At 61.3% G+C, this 17,556-nt stretch overlaps 1 protein-coding gene across 3 annotated transcripts in view; it reads left to right on the forward strand.

The window, feature by feature from the left end:
* The first annotated feature begins 125 nt into the window (after positions 1 to 125).
* Positions 126 to 17,556, forward strand: part of PASK (PAS domain containing serine/threonine kinase) — a 35,137-nt gene continuing 17,706 nt past the window's right edge. For all 3 annotated transcript variants that reach the window (XR_016231309.1, XM_070069917.2, XM_089328798.1), the window contains exons 1-8: positions 126 to 224; positions 6,427 to 6,658; positions 8,395 to 8,627; positions 9,497 to 9,667; positions 10,650 to 10,790; positions 11,285 to 11,419; positions 15,808 to 16,068; positions 16,912 to 17,080. Coding sequence is in view for 2 of the 3 variants with exons in the window: in XM_070069917.2 (XP_069926018.1) it covers positions 6,481 to 6,658; positions 8,395 to 8,627; positions 9,497 to 9,667; positions 10,650 to 10,790; positions 11,285 to 11,419; positions 15,808 to 16,068; positions 16,912 to 17,080 (1,288 nt within the window). In the remaining variant the exon portion in view is untranslated. The remainder of the gene's footprint in view (positions 225 to 6,426; positions 6,659 to 8,394; positions 8,628 to 9,496; positions 9,668 to 10,649; positions 10,791 to 11,284; positions 11,420 to 15,807; positions 16,069 to 16,911; positions 17,081 to 17,556) is intronic.

Below are 17,556 nucleotides of genomic sequence, written 5' to 3' on the forward strand. Positions count from 1 at the left end.
TGCGAGGCACCGTAGGGGGGTGTCCAATGCGTCCCTAGCAACCGTTAGCGCGGGCTTCTAGGCGCCGGCTCTCCTAGTCCCGCCTTCCCGCGCTAGCGATTGGCCTGTAGGGCCCGTCAATCTACGAGAGTAGCTCTGCGATTGGCAGGTAGGCTGGAAGTGCGGGTCGGTTCCCTTCCCGCGGGCTGAGGAGATCTTGGCGGTGTGACTGTGGCCGAACCTAGGTGAGGTCCCTGGGCCTGGGCAGGCGGGCGCCCCGCGGTCCCGGGGCGGTAGTTGTCGGTCCTGTGTCCCCCCGCACGGGGCCGAGGGGCACCGGCAGCCCTCTCGCTGGCCCGGCCCGCGCGCCGTCGCCGCTCTTTCTCCCGGTCGCGGCCTGGCGGCGGGGTTCTGGCCGTTTGCCCCTGGCCCCGCACGCTGGTAACGCCTCCGGGCACACTGTGGTCACTCGGTCTTCCTTGCGCTGGTTGGCTCCGCAGATGGCCGTGACGGCCGGGCCCGGGTCCCTCGCGTGGGTGCGGGGCGCAGGCTGTCTGGCGGTCTTCCCGGGCCGAGTGGGGCTGTCACGGGCGCCCCGGCCCCAGCCCAGGCAGCTTGGGATGCCAGCCTGGCCAGCTCGGCGTGCAGCGTTCTCTGCTGGGTCCGCTTCCCTTTAGACCTCATCCTTTCTCGCCCAGGTAGCTGTGACCTCTCCCCATGCCCGGCTTCGTCCCACGTTGCTGGGCCTGGTCACCTTGGTCCTAGGCGTGTGGCCCCCTGGGCGCCTGTCCACGTCGGTCGCTGGACCTCTGTCCGTGGCCTCAGGGCTCAGCTCTCCCGATGCCGCCCTGGGAGCCCAGGCCTGGCTGGCGCCTGCGGGCGGTGGGAGAAGCCGGGCTCTGCCCGCGGGCCCGCCGTGGCTGTGGAGTGCAGGGCTCGCAGATGGCTCTGAGGCCTGGGCCCGGCCTCCCCAGGTAGCAGCAGCGTTCGCCTCCCTGCCCCCGCCTCCCGGTTCTTTCCTTTTGCCGGCAATGTGTCTGGACAGCGCTAGGGCTTTTCTTCGGGGAGGGGGTGGTATTTATTTGTTTGGAGGCGTTCCACACGGAGAGGAGAGACACAGAGGTCTGTCTTCCATCAGCTGACTTATTCCCCAGCCGGCCGGCGGAAGCCAGGAGCCAGGAGCTTCCTCCAGGTCTCCCACGGGGGTGCAGGGGCCCAGGCAGCTGGGCCGTCCCCGCTGCTTCCCCAGGCCACAGCAGGGAGCTGCACTGGTGGTGGAGCAGCCGGGACCCAGGATGCCGGCCCGGCAGGCAGCGGCTCTCAGCCCTGTGTTTACCTTCCGGCTTGCCTTGTAAGGGAAGTGGCCCACCGCTCAGCTTTCTGGAGCTTGGTTTGCTTTTTCTGCTCGGTAGGTTCTAAGAGGTATCCCTGTTTTGTGTATCCCTGTTTTGTGTAGCTCCTTCGATTTCCCGGCTGCAGTCCGTAGCCTAAAGGTTCCAGAATCTACGATGACTTCTCTCCCTGCTGAGTGCTGGGGCGGTCTCATTTCTTCCTTCCTTGTCCCTTTGCTGGGTCGGCCTTGCTGCCCGGAATAGCTCGTGTCTTCTCGCCCTGTGCACGAGTTTCTCTAACATGGGTGCGAGGCTGGAGGATGCTGTCGGAGGCGGCGAGCGTCGGCCGGAGGTCTCGCCCAGCCCAGGCCTTTGCACGGTCTGCCATGGCTAGCATGTGGTGCTGGTGGGGAGGTGGGAGTCGGATCGCGCTAAGGAGCCCAGCACAGGTTCACGGCCCCTGGGTTTCCTGTTTTCTGAAACTCCGTCCGTACGTCTTGGCATTTTTCTACTGGTCTTGTATCTTTTCAAGTTGTTTTGTTTTTCCTGACAGGCAGAGTGGACAGTGAGAGAGAGATAGAAAGGTCTTCCTTTTCCGTTGGCTCGCACCCCAATGGCTGCTGCAGACGGCGCACCGCGCTGATCCGAAGCCAGGAGCCAGGTGCTTCCTCCTGGTCTCCCATGTGGGTGCAGGGCCCAAGCACTTGGGCCATCCTCCACTGCACTCCCGGGCCACAGCAGAGAGCTGGACAGGAAGAGGAGCGACCGGGACAGAATCCGGCACCCCGACCGGGACTAGAACCCGGTGTGCCGGCACCGCAAGGCGGAGGATTGGCCTAGTGAGCCGCGGCACCGGCCTAAAGTTTTTAAACATTAACATTTTCACCTTTTGGAACTGTCCTGGATAGCCGGTCCCTGTAACATATGTGCTGCAGATATCCTCCTAAGCTGTGCTTGTCCCTCGTGGAATTTTTTGTGAGCAGATGTTCTGAATTTTTATGCTAAATTGATCACTGATTTGGTGGCTAGAGCTGCTTGTGTCTTGGTTGGGAAGACGTCTGCTTACCCCGAGGCCTTGTGGGTGGTCACGTTCTTTCCTTCAGGGTTCTCTGTGTACCCTGGGCACTGCTCCCTGTGTGTGCCGTGTTGAATGCTGTTTTTGTCCGTTCCTGTCTGGCCAGGGAGTTGCCCCAGCACATGCAGGTTAGTGGCCCGTGTGTGGTCAGTGAGGCAGCCCTCCCTGTCACGCCTCAGGCGTCCACAACTCGCAGGCCTGTGGCTGTGCCCTGTTCCTCCCGCCTGGCCTTTCCAACACGGCACTTTGAGTTTTTTTTTTTTTTAATTTATTTTCATTTTATTTGGAAGGCAGAGAGAGAGAAAAAAATCTGAGAAACCAATCTGTTGGTTGGTTCACTCCCCAGATGCCTACAACAGCTGGGGCTGGGCTAGGCCATAATCAGAAACTGCATCTGGTCTCCCACGTGGCTAGCGGGGACCCAGGCGCTGAACCGTCGGCTGTAGCCTCCCAGCACGTGCACGCGTGGGAGCTGGAATCAGAAGTGGAGCCAGCTCTGGAAACAGCCACTCTGATACAGGACGTGGGCGTCCACCCCGCGGCTTCACTGCTGTGCACCTCCTTTCTTGAGTTCCCCACTGGTAGGCTAAGAGCCCCCCTCCCCACCCCACTGCGTGCGATCAGCAGCGGCCCTGGTTCCAGGAACTCGAGTCCGCATTTGCTGTCGAAGATGCCCTGCTCGTCACCCAGCAGGTAGGCCCGCCGCGCGGCCGCCGTCCCGTGGCTGTGCGTTGCGTTCTCTCCACTGCGCTCTGTCACTTTTACTCCGGACTCTGTGTTGGACGCTGGGTCGCTGGTTCCAGTACGTCTTGTAATTCACGACTTTTCTTTTCAGCTGTGACCTGCCTATTTTCTGGCATTTTAAGAATTAACTTTATTGAGACCTAATTTGCGTCTGGTAAAACGTGCCCCTCTCTGGTCAGAGTTGGGTGAGCGTGAGCTGGACGTCAGGCCTCAGCGCAGGCAGAGCTGCTCCGTTACCCCGAGGCTCCGCGAGCCGTGTCTTGGCCAGCGCCTTCCCTGCCCGCTGCTGGCCTGCTCTCCAGGGCTGTGTGCAGCTGGAGTGCCCCCGCGCAGGCCGTTTGTCTCTGACTGTCGCTGCGCAGTGTGGGGTCCTGAGATTCACCCACGTCATCGTGTGTGTGCCGAGTTGGTTCATCTTCCTTGTGGGGGTGGATTCATTGTCTCCTGTTGATGGCCAGACATGTGAATTGACATTTGTTTCTCTTTGGAGCTGCTTTGGCTGGCGCTGTGGTCAGCAGGCGTGGATGCACGCGTGAGCTGTCTTCTCATGGCGAGTACTGGGGTGCAGCTGCTTTGTCCTGCTTTCCAAGGTGGGGGCCACATGGATTCCTATCGACCCGGGAGAGGCCCGGTGCTCGGAGTGCGTGGCAATACTGCGTGTTCTCGTTTTCTCGACAGTTAGTGGTCTGGCGGCTGAGCAGCGAGAGACGGCTTGCTGCAGGCTCAGTCTGCCTGCCCTGATGGCAAGACGAGGAGCTCTTACCACGCATGTCTGAGGCAACACGGCCATTCAAAGCCTTTGCCCATGCGTGTCTATGACAACATGTCCGTTCAAAGCCTTTGCCCACGTGTATCTATGACAACACGTCCATTCAGAGCCTTTGCCCATGCGTGTCTATGACAACACGTCCATTCAGAGCCTTTGCCCATGCGTGTCTATGACAACACGTCCATTCAGAGCCTTTGCCCACGTGTATCTATGACAACACGTCCATTCAGAGCCTTTGCCCACGTGTATCTATGACAACACGTCCATTCAGAGCCTTTGCCCATGCGTGTCTATGACAACACGTCCATTCAGAGCCTTTGCCCATGCGTGTCTATGACAACACGTCCATTCAGAGCCTTTGCCCACGTGTATCTATGACAACATGTCCGTTCAAAGCCCTTGCCCATGAGTGTCTATGACAACATGTCTGTTCAAAGCCTTTGCCCACGCGTGTCTGTGGCAACACGTCAGTTCAAAGCCTTTGCCCACGCATGTCTATGACAACACGTCCATTCAGAGCCTTTGCCCACGCGTGTCTGTGGCAACACGTCCACTCAGAGCCTTTGCCCACGCGTGTCTGTGGCAACACGTCCATTCAGAGCCTTTGTCCACACGTGTCTGTGGCAACACGTCCGTTCAAAGCCTTTGCCCACGCATGTCTGTGGCAACACGTCCACTCAGAGCCTTTGCCCACGTGTGTCTGTGGCAACACATCCGTTCAAAGCTTTTGCCCACGCGTGTCTGTGGCAACACGTCCACTCAGAGCCTTTGCCCGTTGTAACGAAGACTGCGCTGTGCCTCCTTATGACTGAGCCATGAGAGTTCTTTATTCCAGTGACAAGCCTTGTGTCAGGTACAGGTATTACGAATATTTTCTCCAAGCCAATGGCTTGTCTTTTCTCTTTATTTAAATTAGAAAGGAATTTGTCCTACAAAGAGCTTGCTCCTCCATCCCTTGGTTTACTTTTTGAATGTCTGCAGCGGCTGTGGCTGGGCTGGGGCCAAAGCAGGAAGCGGGGAGCTCAGTCCAGGTCTCCCTTCGGTGGCAGGGACCCAGGCTCTGCATCAGCAGGAAGCTGCAGCCAGTGTGTTCACTCGCGCCTGGTGTGCTAGGCCAAGTGCCTGCCCCCTTTTTGGTTTTTAAATGGCAGAGGCATTGTGTTTGGGTTGACTCTTTTTTTTTTTTTTTAATATTTATTTATTTGAGAGGTAGAGTTACAGACAGAGAGGGGGAGAGACAGAGAGGTCTTCCATCTGCTGGTTCACTCCCCAGATGGCCACAGTGGCTGGAGCTGTGTTGATCGGAAGCCAAGAGCCAGGAGCTTCTGGGAGTTCCATGCAGGTGCAGGGGCACAAGACTTGGGCCATCACTGCTGCTTTCCCAGGCCACAGCATGAGAGCTGGATCGGAAGAGGAGCAGCCGGGACTCAAACCGGTGCCCATATGGGTTGACAGTGCTGCTTAAGCTGTCCCACAGTGCTGGCCCCGCCAGTCTTTCTGTTATGGTTGATGCTTCTTGTGTCTTGCCTAAGAAACCACTGAAGATCTTTCTCCTGTTGTGTTTAGAAGTGTTACGGGTGCGTCACGTCCCCAGGGCTCTTGTGTTGGTGTTCCAGCCCCAGGCTCTCAGCTGGGCCCTGTCTGGGCAGGGGAGCTGCAGTTACGGGTGGCTGTGGCTGAGCCTGGGTGGATGCCAGCACCCCCGTGCGTTAGAGCTCCTGCAGCTCTGTGGCGTACTCTGATGGTGACGCTTCACTCTCTGGCTGGGATGCCCTCAATGTTCTGTCCATCTAAGGGTCTGGGCGAGGTGTCGACATCCAAACAGGCCGTAGAAGACACAGGTTAAATGGGCTGCAGACCCAGGAACATGTGTCTTGGCCCTGTGGTCTCTGCACGTCACGGGGGAGCTGCTGCTGGTGGTCTGGCGTCGGCCGCGGTGTCCTGTTGTCCTTTGTGAAGAGCCTGGATGCCCAGGTGGGGCCCCTTCTAGCACAGGACTCTTCCTCCTTGTTGAGTCCGGCCTGAGGACAAGGTTTGTGAGTGCGCCCTTGTGTTTGCAGTGCTGTTACCGCGCGGGGTGGAGCTGTCTGCTGTCCTGCACGTGTGTGACGCACGCACAGGGTGCAGCTGAGGGCGCTCACGCGTCGCTGCCCTGTAGTGCACAGGCATTGTCATCGGTGGGGCTCGCTGCAGGGTGTGTGGCATCTCCTGTGTTACTTTCACTTTCTGTGTTTGGGTCTACAGGTCCATCTCCAGGGGATGTAGACTCTCAGCTGTGGCCTGTGTTTATTGGAAGTTCCCAGGAGCTGTGGGGAAAGCTGGGGCCAGGGGAGCAGGCGGTTCCGGGGGTCCCAGTGGCCATCTCTGCCTGTGTGGCCCTGCAGCTCCCTGCTCCCTCCGTGCCCCCGGCTCTGCTTTCCCGTACTCCCGTGCCTTTCTCTGAAGTGCAGCTTCAGGAGTCAGGCTGGGGGCCTGCTGGCCGAAGCACCCCCACCACAGCCGGGAGTCAGCCACACTTTGTTTTCTAGGAGGCCAGGTGACGCCGTGAGGGTCGAAGCTCAGTGACTGGGCCACCCTCCCCCATGGAAGCCTTTGAAGAGGACCGGAGATGCCTGTCTGGGAGCCTCCCCGTGCCAGCCCCTGCGGAGAGCCCCGCCACACCGAGCCCCGTGGATTGCCGGGCCCCGGCCATGGCCCACAGGCACCTGAGCAGGAAGAACGGGCTTTCCAAGCTCTGCCAGAGCAGAACGGCGCTCTCTGGTACCGGCCTCCACCACCGTGGGCATCGGTGCTGAAAACGGAGATGTGGAGTTGCTCAGTGGCTCCTGCCCCCAGATCCTTTGGCCAGCAGAGTCAGTTCCGTGTGAGGAGGCGTCGGGCCCACTGTGGCCTTGCTCTCCCAGGGGCATGCGGCGTGCCCTGTCCTCCCTGGGCAGCTGCTGGGATTGCGTCCACTTTCCTGGGTCAAGTCAGCGCAGAGTGTCACTTCTCTTAGGGTGTGAGAGCATTGTCCCGGCCTGGGCTGTGTCGCAGAGAAAGACACTCTGGCTCAGTTGGCTCGGTGAATACGCAGGGGCCCCACAGGGCAGGTGCAGGCTTCCGCCTGGACTCCGAGAAGGCAGCCCCTCCCCCAGAGCAGTTTCCACCGCCAGAGACAGGCACGAGGGCCGCCAGCTGCACAGTGGGTGCTGCCAGGGCGGAGCTGGAGCCGTGGGCACCAGCAAGAATCAGCTGGGGCCTGCTGAGCCAACAGCCGGGGCCCTGGTTCACGGGGAAGAAGGGGCGGCACCTTGCTTTCTGTGGGTGTCGGGAGGCAGCAGGGAGTGTGTGATGTTGAGATGGCCGAGGTGGCCTGGAGGACAGGACGGAAGGGTGTCGAGTGGAGCTGGTGGCCCGAGCTGCAAGACATGCCCAGCCGAGCCGTGGCCCTGTGGAGAGGGCAGAGGTGCTGCGGGCCCCTCGGGAGGTGGCTTCCCTGGACGCTGGCCTGGCACACGCTCAGCAGAGCAATGCGCGGCCCATTGGTTTAGGGGAATCCTGCCGGCAGGTGACTGGGAGCAAGGGGGTAAGCTGGAGGCCGGAGCTGGGGCCTGGCCGGTCTCAGAGGGGCGGAAGTGAGGTCACTAACTGAGGAAGTCTGGGGCCTGGATGAGGGGGGCAGAAGAGAGCTGAGGAGTCGAGGGAAGTGCACTGAGCCCAGGGGAGAGGGAGGGCCGGAGGTGTCCCTGCCGGAGTCGCGGCATCTGCAGCCAGGGAGGGGTGGGAGGGGAAGGCGGGGCGGACGTCCTGAGCCGAGCACCTACAGGGCTGAGGTGAGGAGGGGTGGCCTGCAGTGGCCCCTGAATTGTGAGATCCTTTCTAGGGACAAGGTTCTCGGAGTGACTGAAGCAGGAGAGAGGGGACTTTTTTTTTTTTTTTTTTTTTTTTTTAAGATTTATTTGAAAGGCAAAGTTAGAGGGATGGAGGGAGAGAGACAGAGACAGATATCATCTATCCATTTGTTCACTCCCAGGTGGCTGCGATGGCCGTGACTGGGCCGGGCTGAAGCCAGGAGCCAGGAACTCCACCCAGGTTTCCCGTGTGGGTGCAGGGTCCCAAGCACATGGGCATTTCCCACTGCTTTCCCAGGCTCATTAGCAGGGAGCTGGATCTGAAGCAGAGCAGCTGGGACCTGAACTGGTGTTCGTGTGGCATGTTGGCCTCACAAGCAGCAGCTTAGCCTGCTGTGCCACAGCGCCGGCCCCAAGAGGGAACATTTGTGAGCCAGAGCTCCTGCTTGGGGTGGGGCCTGGAACTGATGCAGACCCCTGGGGTCTCTCTGCGTGAGGCTCTGAGAGGACGTTGCCCCGTGTGGCTCCCGAGCCTTGGAAGGCTGTGAGTGGATTCCTGGGGACAGGGTTTGGATACAGGGGGGCAGCAGCCCTGCAGGTAGCTGGGTCCCTGGGCCCTGCGGGCTCTGCGGGTCTGGGCAGTGAGCACCTCTCCTCTCCCTGCAGAGGACAGGTGGAGCTCCTACTGCCTGTCGTCACTGGCTGCTCAGAACATCTGCACCAGCCGACTGTACTGCCCGCCGACGCCCGAGCATGCCGACCGGCTGGGCTCCTGCAGCAGCGCGTCCTGCTGCTCCCTGCTGCGCGGCTTCTCTGCCGGTTGGCCCACGCCCCTGCTGCCCACCCCCGTGAGCAACCCCAACAAGGCCGTCTTCACCGTGGACGCCAAGACCACAGAGGTGCTTGCTCGTTTGCTTTGAGCCCCAACTGTAGGAGCAGGCCTGGGTCCTGGGAGCTGACACAGCGTGACGTGTGCGTCTTAGGTGCCGTTAGAGACGCGCTTGGTTATACGGGTTTAGTAGCGAGAGGGATAAAGGCTTGGAGAATCCCCTTTGGAGGTGGAGATGGAAGCAGAGGGTGAAGGGCGTTGTTCGACATGCCTGCTAGAGTGCGCAGCTGATTCAGGAGGGATTCCAACGCTTAAACACCTGCAGAACGCGCCTGCGCCGCACACCTCCGAGCCCCTGGGACGGGAGGGAGCGAGGTCCAGTTCCTGCTGTCCTCGCCACCTGTGCCGCACACCTCCGAGCCCCTGGGATGGGAGAGAGCGAGGTCCAGTTCCTGCTGTCCTCGTCACCTGTGCCACACACCTCCGAGCCCCTGGGACTGGAGGGAGCGAGGTCCAGTTCCTGCTGTCCTCGCCACCTGTGCCGCACACCTCCGAGCCCCTGGGACGGGAGGGAGCGAGGTCCAGTTCCTGCTGTCCTCGCCACCTGTGCCGCACACCTCCGAGCCCCTGGGACGGGAGGGAGCGAGGTCCAGTTCCTGCTGTCCTCGCCACCTTGGTGTCTGGTGGCCATTTCTGCTGGGGAAGTTGATGGGTATGGTCAGCTGTGACCTGTTTCCATCTTTCCCCCTTCCCGCCGTCTCTACCACCACCAAGGTGTGGTCCCCAAGGCCATGAGAGCTTTGGTGTGAGCCTTGGGGCGTGGAGTCAGGGGGTGTGGGATGCTGGTACATACTGCGGAAGCCAGGTCCCTGTGTCAGGCTCTGCTCAGCTGTGTTCAGGAGTTTGTGACTTTTGTGTCCCCGCTTTGCATCTCCTCAGATCCTGGTGGCCAACGATAAAGCTTGCAGCCTCCTGGGGTACAGCAGCCATGACCTGATTGGCCAGAAGCTCACACAGTTCTTCCTGAAGTCGGATTCCCACGTGGTCGAGGCTCTCAGTGAGGAACACGTGGAGGCAGATGGCCGTGTTGCAGTGGTATTTGGCACCGTGGTGAGTGGAGGTGACGGCCAGAGCCGTATGGGGGCCGGCTTTGAGCTGTACCCAGGGGTCAGGGGCGCCCGCAGCTGTAGCGCCCTGCACTGAAACAGGAACAGTTTCCTGCCTCAGCTGGGATGGGGTCAGGGAGGCACCGTGCGTGTCTCAGAGCCCTCGCTTTCTTTGCCGGTGTTGTGCAGGCCAGGAGGCTCTGAGAGATGAGACAGTGTCGCTGTCCTCACTGATGTCACAGTGAGGCTACACATTGTTTGTTCCATGTGAGGGCCGCTGGTGTGTGACCTGCTCTGCCCACCCATTGCTGGGCACTGCGCCATATGTGCAGGGCTGGCTCATGGCGTGAAAGGACCTTAGGACCAGTTGCATCAGAAAATTCCTGGTTCAGATGTTTGGCATGTACTGGTATCTGTTTCTTTAAGAAACGATGATGGGCAGGCTTTGTGGCACAGCAGGGATGCCTGCGATCCACCGCAGTGCCTGGGTTGGGTCCTGGCTACGCCACGCTCTGATCCAGCCTCCTGCAGATGTGCTTGGGAGGCAGTGGTGCCGGTCCAAGTGCTTGGGCTCCTGCCACCCATGAGGGAGACTTAGTTGGAGCTCCTGGCTTCCGGCTTCAGCCTGGCCCAGCAATGACTGTTGTGGGCATTTGGGGGAGTGAATCAGTGGGTGGAAGATCTCTCTGTCTCTCTATGTCCCTCTGCCTTTCAATTAGTAAATAAATCTTTAAAAAAAAAAAAAAAAAGGAAAGAGGAATAATGGGTACTGCTTCTTTCTCCCACGATGTTACCATGCAGCTAAGGACGAGAAAAGTCCACTCCCTTTGTAAGACATCTGCTCGAGGCTGTACCTTCGTATCAGAGTCCTTGTTTGTGTCTGGGTAGTTTTGCAGGGAGGCAGGTGAGCACAGGCCGACAGCGTCACAGTGCTGGAGCCTGGGACGCCCTCCCTGGGAGCCGGTGCCAGCCTGCCTGTGTCACAGGTGGACATCGTCAGCCGTGGCGGCGAGAAGATCGCCGTCTCCGTGTGGATGAAGAAGGTGCGGCAGGAGCACAGCCTGTGCTGCGTGGTGGTCCTGGAGCCCGTGGAGAGGGTCTCAGCCTGGGTCTCCTTCCAGAGCGATGTGAGTCTGGGTGTGTCTTGGCCGCCTGTGGTTTCGCTGTGTGTGACACATGTGGAACCCCATGCCCCCCGCCCCTGCCCACACCTTGCCAGTGCTGTCCCCATCTGCGCCTTCGGGAAGAGTGAGGCGTCCAGGGGCGGCTCTGGCCGGGATGTGCTCGGGAAAAGAACCTACTCTCCCCTGCCTCGGTGTCCCCACCCGTGAACCTGGACTGTTTCAACAAAAAGTGCACAGAGCCCAGGAGAGGTGGTGCTGGGACAGTGCCGTGCTCAGGTGCTGCTGCCGCATCCTCGGGATGGGCCTGCAGGGGCCGGGCCTCAGGAGAGCCCTGGCCGGAGGAGCGGGCTGTGTGGGGACACTCATGTGCGGAGACTTGTGCGCGCGCCTCTGGCACGTGCGAGTGACTTGGTTTTGGCTGGAGGTGTGTGGTTCCGTGTGGGTAGAGCGGGGTACCAAGACCTCTGCTGCATGCTCAAGCCCTGGCTTCTCTCCAGGGAACCATCACAGCCTGTGACCGCCTCTTTGCCCACCTCCACGGGTTTGTGTCTGCAGAGGAAGTGGTCGGGCAGCGCATCACAGACCTGATTCCGTCCGTGCAGCTCCCTCCACCCGGCCAGCAAGTCCCAAAGGTAGGACCCTGGTGGCTGAACCCGTGGTGGTGTCATGTTTTCAGTGCAAATCCACAGCTGAGGAGCAGGCCAAGGGCCCCCGACCCCAGGAGCATCCTGAGGTGGGAGTGCTCTGACCCGATCTCTCTGAGCAGAGCCCGTGTGGTGCCCCAGCTGACCACCCTGGTGCCCTCGGTCCTCTGCTGGGGTCTCTATACTGGGGGCAGGGAGGAATGATGGGCAGGCTGTCCCTCAGGAGGGACAGCTGTGCTGGGCAGGAGGGTGGGCAGCTGCAGGGGGAGGTGGTCTAGGGTGCAGGCTGAGGCTGTTAGTGATTGAATCCCCCCAGGTGACCCCATCTACCCCCAGGTGTCCCCGCCCCCCCCAGGTGTCCCCGTCCCCCCCCAGGTGTCCCCATCTACCCCCAGGTGTGCCCATCTTCAACAGGTGTCCCTGTCCCCCCCAGATGTCCCCATCTCCCCCAGATGTCCCCATCTCCCCCAGGTGTCCCCGTCCCCCCCAGGTGTCCCCGTCCCCCCCAGGTGTCCCTGTCCCCCCCAGGTGTCCCCATCTCCCCCAGATGTCCCCATCTCCCCCAGGTGTCCCCATCTCCCCCAGGTGTCCCCATCTACCCCCAGGTGTCCCCGTCCCCCCCAGGTGTCCCCGTCCTCCCCAGGTGTCCCCGTCCCCCCCAGGTGTCCTTGTCCCCCCTAGGTGTCCCCGTCCCCCCCAGGTGTCCCTATCTACCCCCAGGTGTCCCCATCTACCCCTAGGTGTGCCCATCTTCAACAGGTGTCCCTGTCCCCCCCAGGTGTCCCCATCTCCCCCAGGTGTCCCCATCTACCCCCAGGTGTCCCCATCCCCCCCAGGTGTCCCCGTCCCCCCCAGGTGCTCCTGTCTCCCCCAGGTGTCCCCATCCCCCCCAGGTGCTCCTGTCTCCCCCAGGTGTCCCCGTCCTCCCCAGGTGTCCCCGTCCCCCCCAGGTGTCCCCATCTCCCCCAGGTGTCCCCGACTCCCCCAGGTGTCCCCGTCCCCCCCAGGTTCTCCTGTCTCCCCCAGGTGTCCCCGTCCCCCCCAGGTGTCCCCATCTCCCCCAGGTGTCCCCGACTCCCCCAGGTGTCCCCGACTCCCCCAGGTTTCCCTGTAACCCCCAGGTGCTCCTGTCTCCCCCAAGTGTCCCCATCCCCCCGGGTGCTCCTGTCTCCCCCAGGTTTCCCTGTAACCCCCAGGTGTCCCCGTCCTCCCCAGGTGTCCCCGTCCCCCCCAGGTTCTCCTGTCTCCCCCAGGTGTCCCCATCTCCCCCAGGTGTCCCCGTCTCCCCCAGGTGTCCCCGTCTCCCCCAAGTGCTCCTGTCTCCCCCAAGTGTCCCCATCCCCCCGCGTGCTCCTGTCTCCCCCAGGTTTCCCTGTAGCCCCCAAGTGTCCCCGTCTCCTCCCCAGGTGCTCTGGGTGCCCCGTCTCCCATTGTGGCCTTCACACAGGGGACCTGATGGCCAAGATTTCAGCTTACGTCCCATCCCCACCCCTGTGGGAGGAGCCTTGTCAGGTCATCTTGTCTAGGTCAGCTCTTTCCTCTCAGGCCACCCAGAGAGACACTCAGGTCTGGGCTCTGAGCTTGTCTTTTGCCATCTGACGCGGTTTAGCCCTGTTGGTGACAGCTCCCCGCACCCACCTTTGTCCCTCTGTGTCCTGAACTTCTCTGAAGTGGCAGCCATCAGAGCCTCACAGCAGCCCCACCCCTGAGGGGGCCTGTGGTCACCTGCTGGGTCAGAGCATAAGCAAGGCCCACCCCAGGCCTGTGTCTGCACACGTGTGTGCCACCTCACTGAGGGGGCGTGTCCCCTGGGCCAGACCTGTGTCTGCACACGTGTGTGCCACCTCACTGAGGGGGCGTGTCCCCTGGGCCAGACCTGTGTCTGCACACGTGTGTGCCACCTCACTGAGGGGGCGTGTCCCCTGGGCCAGACCTGTGTCTGCACAAATGTGTACCACATCACATGAGGAGGTGTGTTCCCAGGCCAGACCTGTGTCTGCACACGTGTGTACCACCTCACTGAGGGGGCGTGTCCCCTGGGCCAGGCCTGTGTCTGACATGTGTACCACCTCTCTGAGGGGGTGTGTACCCCGGGCCAGACCTGTGTCTGCACAAATGTGTACCACCTCACTGAGGGGGCATGTCCCCTGGGCCAGACCTGTGTCTGCACAAATGTGTACCACATCACATGAGGAGGTGTGTTCCCAGGCCAGACCTGTGTCTGCACACGTGTGTACCACCTCACTGAGGGGGCGTGTCCCCTGGGCCAGGCCTGTGTCTGACATGTGTACCACCTCTCTGAGGGGGTGTGTACCCCGGGCCAGACCTGTGTCTGCACAAATGTGTACCACCTCACTGAGGGGGCGTGTCCCCCGGGCCAGACCTGTGTCTGCACACATGTGTACCACATCACATGAGGGGGCGTGTCCCCTGGGCCAGGCCTGTGTCTGCACACGTGTGTGCCACCTCACTGAGGGGGCGTGTCCCCTGGGCCAGACCTGTGTCTGCACAAATGTGTACCACCTCACTGAGGGGGCGTGTCCCCTGGGCCAGACCTGTGTCTGCACAAATGTGTACCACCTCACTGAGGGGGCGTGTCCCCTGGGCCAGACCTGTGTCTGCACAAATGTGTACCACATCACATGAGGAGGTGTGTTCCCAGGCCAGACCTGTGTCTGCACACGTGTGTACCACCTCACTGAGGGGGCGTGTCCCCTGGGCCAGACCTGTGTCTGACATGTGTACCACCTCTCTGAGGGGGTGTGTACCCCGGGCCAGACCTGTGTCTGCACAAATGTGTACCACCTCACTGAGGGGGCGTGTCCCCTGGGCCAGACCTGTGTCTGCACACATGTGTACCACCTCACTGAGGGGGCATGTCCCCTGGGCCAGACCTGTGTCTGCACAAATGTGTACCACATCACATGAGGAGGTGTGTCCCCAGGCCAGACCTGTGTCTGCACACGTGTGTACCACCTCACTGAGGGGGCGTGTCCCCTGGGCCAGGCCTGTGTCTGCACACGTGTGTACCACCTCACTGAGGGGGTGTGTCCCCCGGGCCAGACCTGTGTCCGCACACATGTGTACCATATCACATGAGGAGGTGTGTCCCCTGGGCTAGACCTGTGTCTGCACACATGTGTACCACCTCTCTGAGGGGGCGTGGCCCCTGGGCCAGGCCTGTGTCTGCACACATGTGTACTACATCATGTGAGGGGCATGTGTCTGCAGACCCGCATATCATGAGATGTGAGGTGGCTGTTCCCTGGGCCAGGTGTGTGTCTGCGCACATGTTCTGCATGTCATGAGATGGTGCGTTCCCTCTGCCAGGTGTGCATCTGCACACGAGTGTACCACATGACATGAGGGGCGTGTACCCTGGGGGTTGTCCTAGGAGCTGGCTCACCTGGGAAGCAGATGGAGCCAGCAGAAAGGGGCCTGGCCCTCAGTGCTGTTCAGGGTAGCTGGCCGTGGCTTACACCTTTTCTGGAGAGCCTGGGCTCCGGATTTGACTGCAGCCAGGCGCGGCGCTGGGGAAGTCCCTGGGTTCTGGGCTGGGCTGCAGGCTGCCAGCTTCCCGCAGGGCTCCGCGGCTCCCACGTCGTGTGGGGCTGAACCCGCAGGTGAGCAGTGTGGGCAGAGGCCTGGGGAGGGTCCTGCTGGATTTCCCTCCGTGCAGTTGCAGCAGATCACACCACGCGGGGACTCTGCCGTGTGGTGGGAAGGCAAGTGGCCACCCGGAGGTCACAAGCCACCGCCCCAAAGCTGGCGGGACGGGAGTGGGTAAGGGCCTGGGGCCACTTGCTCGGGGGCCGTGGGGACCCCAAGGCCAAGAGATGTGCTCTTTCCTCTCTCTGAGGAGCCAGGGGGTGCAGCCTGTGGAGGCCAGCATGCCGCGGACCTGAGCAGGGACAGCGCAGATGCCCCCAGTCCCTCCCGTACCTGTGTCTCCAGAACCCGCGTGCGCACTGCGCTCGGGGCCTCTCTGGACGCTGAGTCTGGAAGCAGTGTGGGTTTGAGATGTCCTTGTGCGTCGCCGTGACAGACGCGTGGAGTGGGACTCAGAGCGGGCAGCAGGGCCTTGCTGCCGTAGCTCATGGCTAAGAGATGTCCTTGCGTGTCGCCGTGACAGTCGCGTGGGGCGGGACTCAGAGCGGGCAGCAGGGCCTTGCTGCCGTAGCTCATGGCTAAGAGATGTCCTTGCGTGTCGCCGTGACAGTCGCGTGGGGCGGGACTAGAGCGGGCAGCAGGGCCTTGCTGCCGTAGCTCATGGGTAAGAGATGTCCTTGCGTGTCGCCGTGACAGTCGCGTGGGGCGGGACTAGAGCGGGCAGCAGGGCCTTGCTGCCGCAGCTCAGCAGTGTTCCTTTCTCTCAGAATCTCAAGATTCAGAGATCTGTTGGCAGAGCCAGAGACGGCACCACCTTCCCTCTGAGTCTGAAGCTGAAGTCGGAAGCCCCCAGCGAGGCAGTAGACGAGGGCACCGCGGCCCCCGCGCGAGGTTTCTTGGCTTCTGTCTGGGTCTTCTGCACCATCAGCGGCCTCATCACCCTGCAGCCGGATGGCAGCATCTACGGCATCAACCACAGCTTCGCCCTCATGCTGTTCGGTTATGGGAAGGCTGAGCTCCTGGGCAAGGTGGGGCTCTGTGCTCTGCACACACGTTGGTGCCCCCCAGGGGAGGGACAGGAGCGCCTGCCAGGAAAGCCCCCGGGACCCAGCGAGGTTCCTGTCTGCAGTCCCTGGCGTGCTGTGTGGCCAGCGTGGTACCGCCCCTCCTTGGGTGGGTGCTGCTTCAGTCTTCACACCTCAGAGTCAGGCTGTCCGTGCTTGGAATGCCCTTTGCTTGCTTAGCCAGCACCGTGTGAGCCATTCCGTTAGCTGTTACCACACGCAAACCCCGCACGCCGTGCTGGAAACAACCAGAATTGTGTTTTGGTCACGTATCGGTCCTCTAGAGGTATGACTTGGGTGGCACCCTCCAGGGCCCTCTGCTCATGGGCTCATCCGCTGAACTGGCTCTGCATCTTTTCAGGGACTCCTAAGTGTGCTCCCTCCCACCCTCACCCAGTTCCCGTGGCCACAGGGGGCTGCGCAGGCCTAGGTCCACACTGGCTCAGACAGCGTCCTTTGGGCAGCTCCTGGGCTGGGAGGCGCTGGGGCCCCTGATGGGTGCAGGCACCATTCCTGTCCACCGTGGGCCACACAGTGAGCTGTGTCAGGTGACATTTGCAGGCTCCCAGGCTAGATGTGGGTCAGCGGCCACATACTGGAAGATGCGTCCATGTTGGTGTAAGTCACCTCAGAGTATGTTAAAAAATCATGGATTGTGTGTTGAGTGCCAGAGGGGCCTCAGGCCAGTCACAGAGGGATGAGCCGTGGAGAGCCTGGCTCGCGGCATGCCTGCTCTCCCCGGGAGGGTGGGGTGGGAGTCAGTGTGGACCTTCCCGGAGCCTGAAGTGGGGCTGCTTTGTGTTCCAGAACATCACTTTCCTGATCCCTGGCTTCTACCAGTACATGGACCTTGCCGATGACAGCTCTGTGCAGCTGCCAGACCTGGCCAAGTGCCTGGACATGAGCAGCGACCGTGGACCTGGGGAGGCGCCCTTGGACCCCTGGCCAGCCTGGGACCCAGCCAATGGAGCTCAGGGTGAGACATGGCCTCTTTCTCCAGGTTCACCCGTGGCCACCCAGCTCCACAACTGTGTCCTCCATGGGGCCGGAAGGAGCCAAAGCCATGGACGACCCCTGCAGAGGCTCAGGCCGGGGAGAGAACAGAGCCTGCAGGCGGCTGCCTCCTGTCTGGTGCTCCTGTCTGTCCCCACTGACCTGTCCTGGGGGACGTGGCATGTGTGTCACAGCAGTGAGAAGAGGAACAGAAGGTTCCGAGGCAGCGTCACTGGCTGCTGTAGCTGGAAACAGTCAGTGGTTGACAGTCTTGTGTGTGGCTTCCCCCGGCTTCAGACCACACTGACGAAGCATCTGGTTTGTTGCGACCGTGAACAGACCCTCAAGTTGGCTGTGACATTTTAGGTCCTTTCTGAAAGTCCTCCCAAGCCCCTGTTGGTGGTCAGCCTTAACTGTGAAGCGCCCAGCTTCCCATGCTGTTGGACCCACCCTGGCTGA

The sequence above is a fragment of the Oryctolagus cuniculus genome, chromosome 3 (genome assembly GCF_051225735.1).
Source record: "Oryctolagus cuniculus isolate XC-2025 breed Fujian yellow rabbit chromosome 3, ASM5122573v1, whole genome shotgun sequence".
Classification (NCBI taxonomy): domain Eukaryota; kingdom Metazoa; phylum Chordata; class Mammalia; order Lagomorpha; family Leporidae; genus Oryctolagus; species Oryctolagus cuniculus.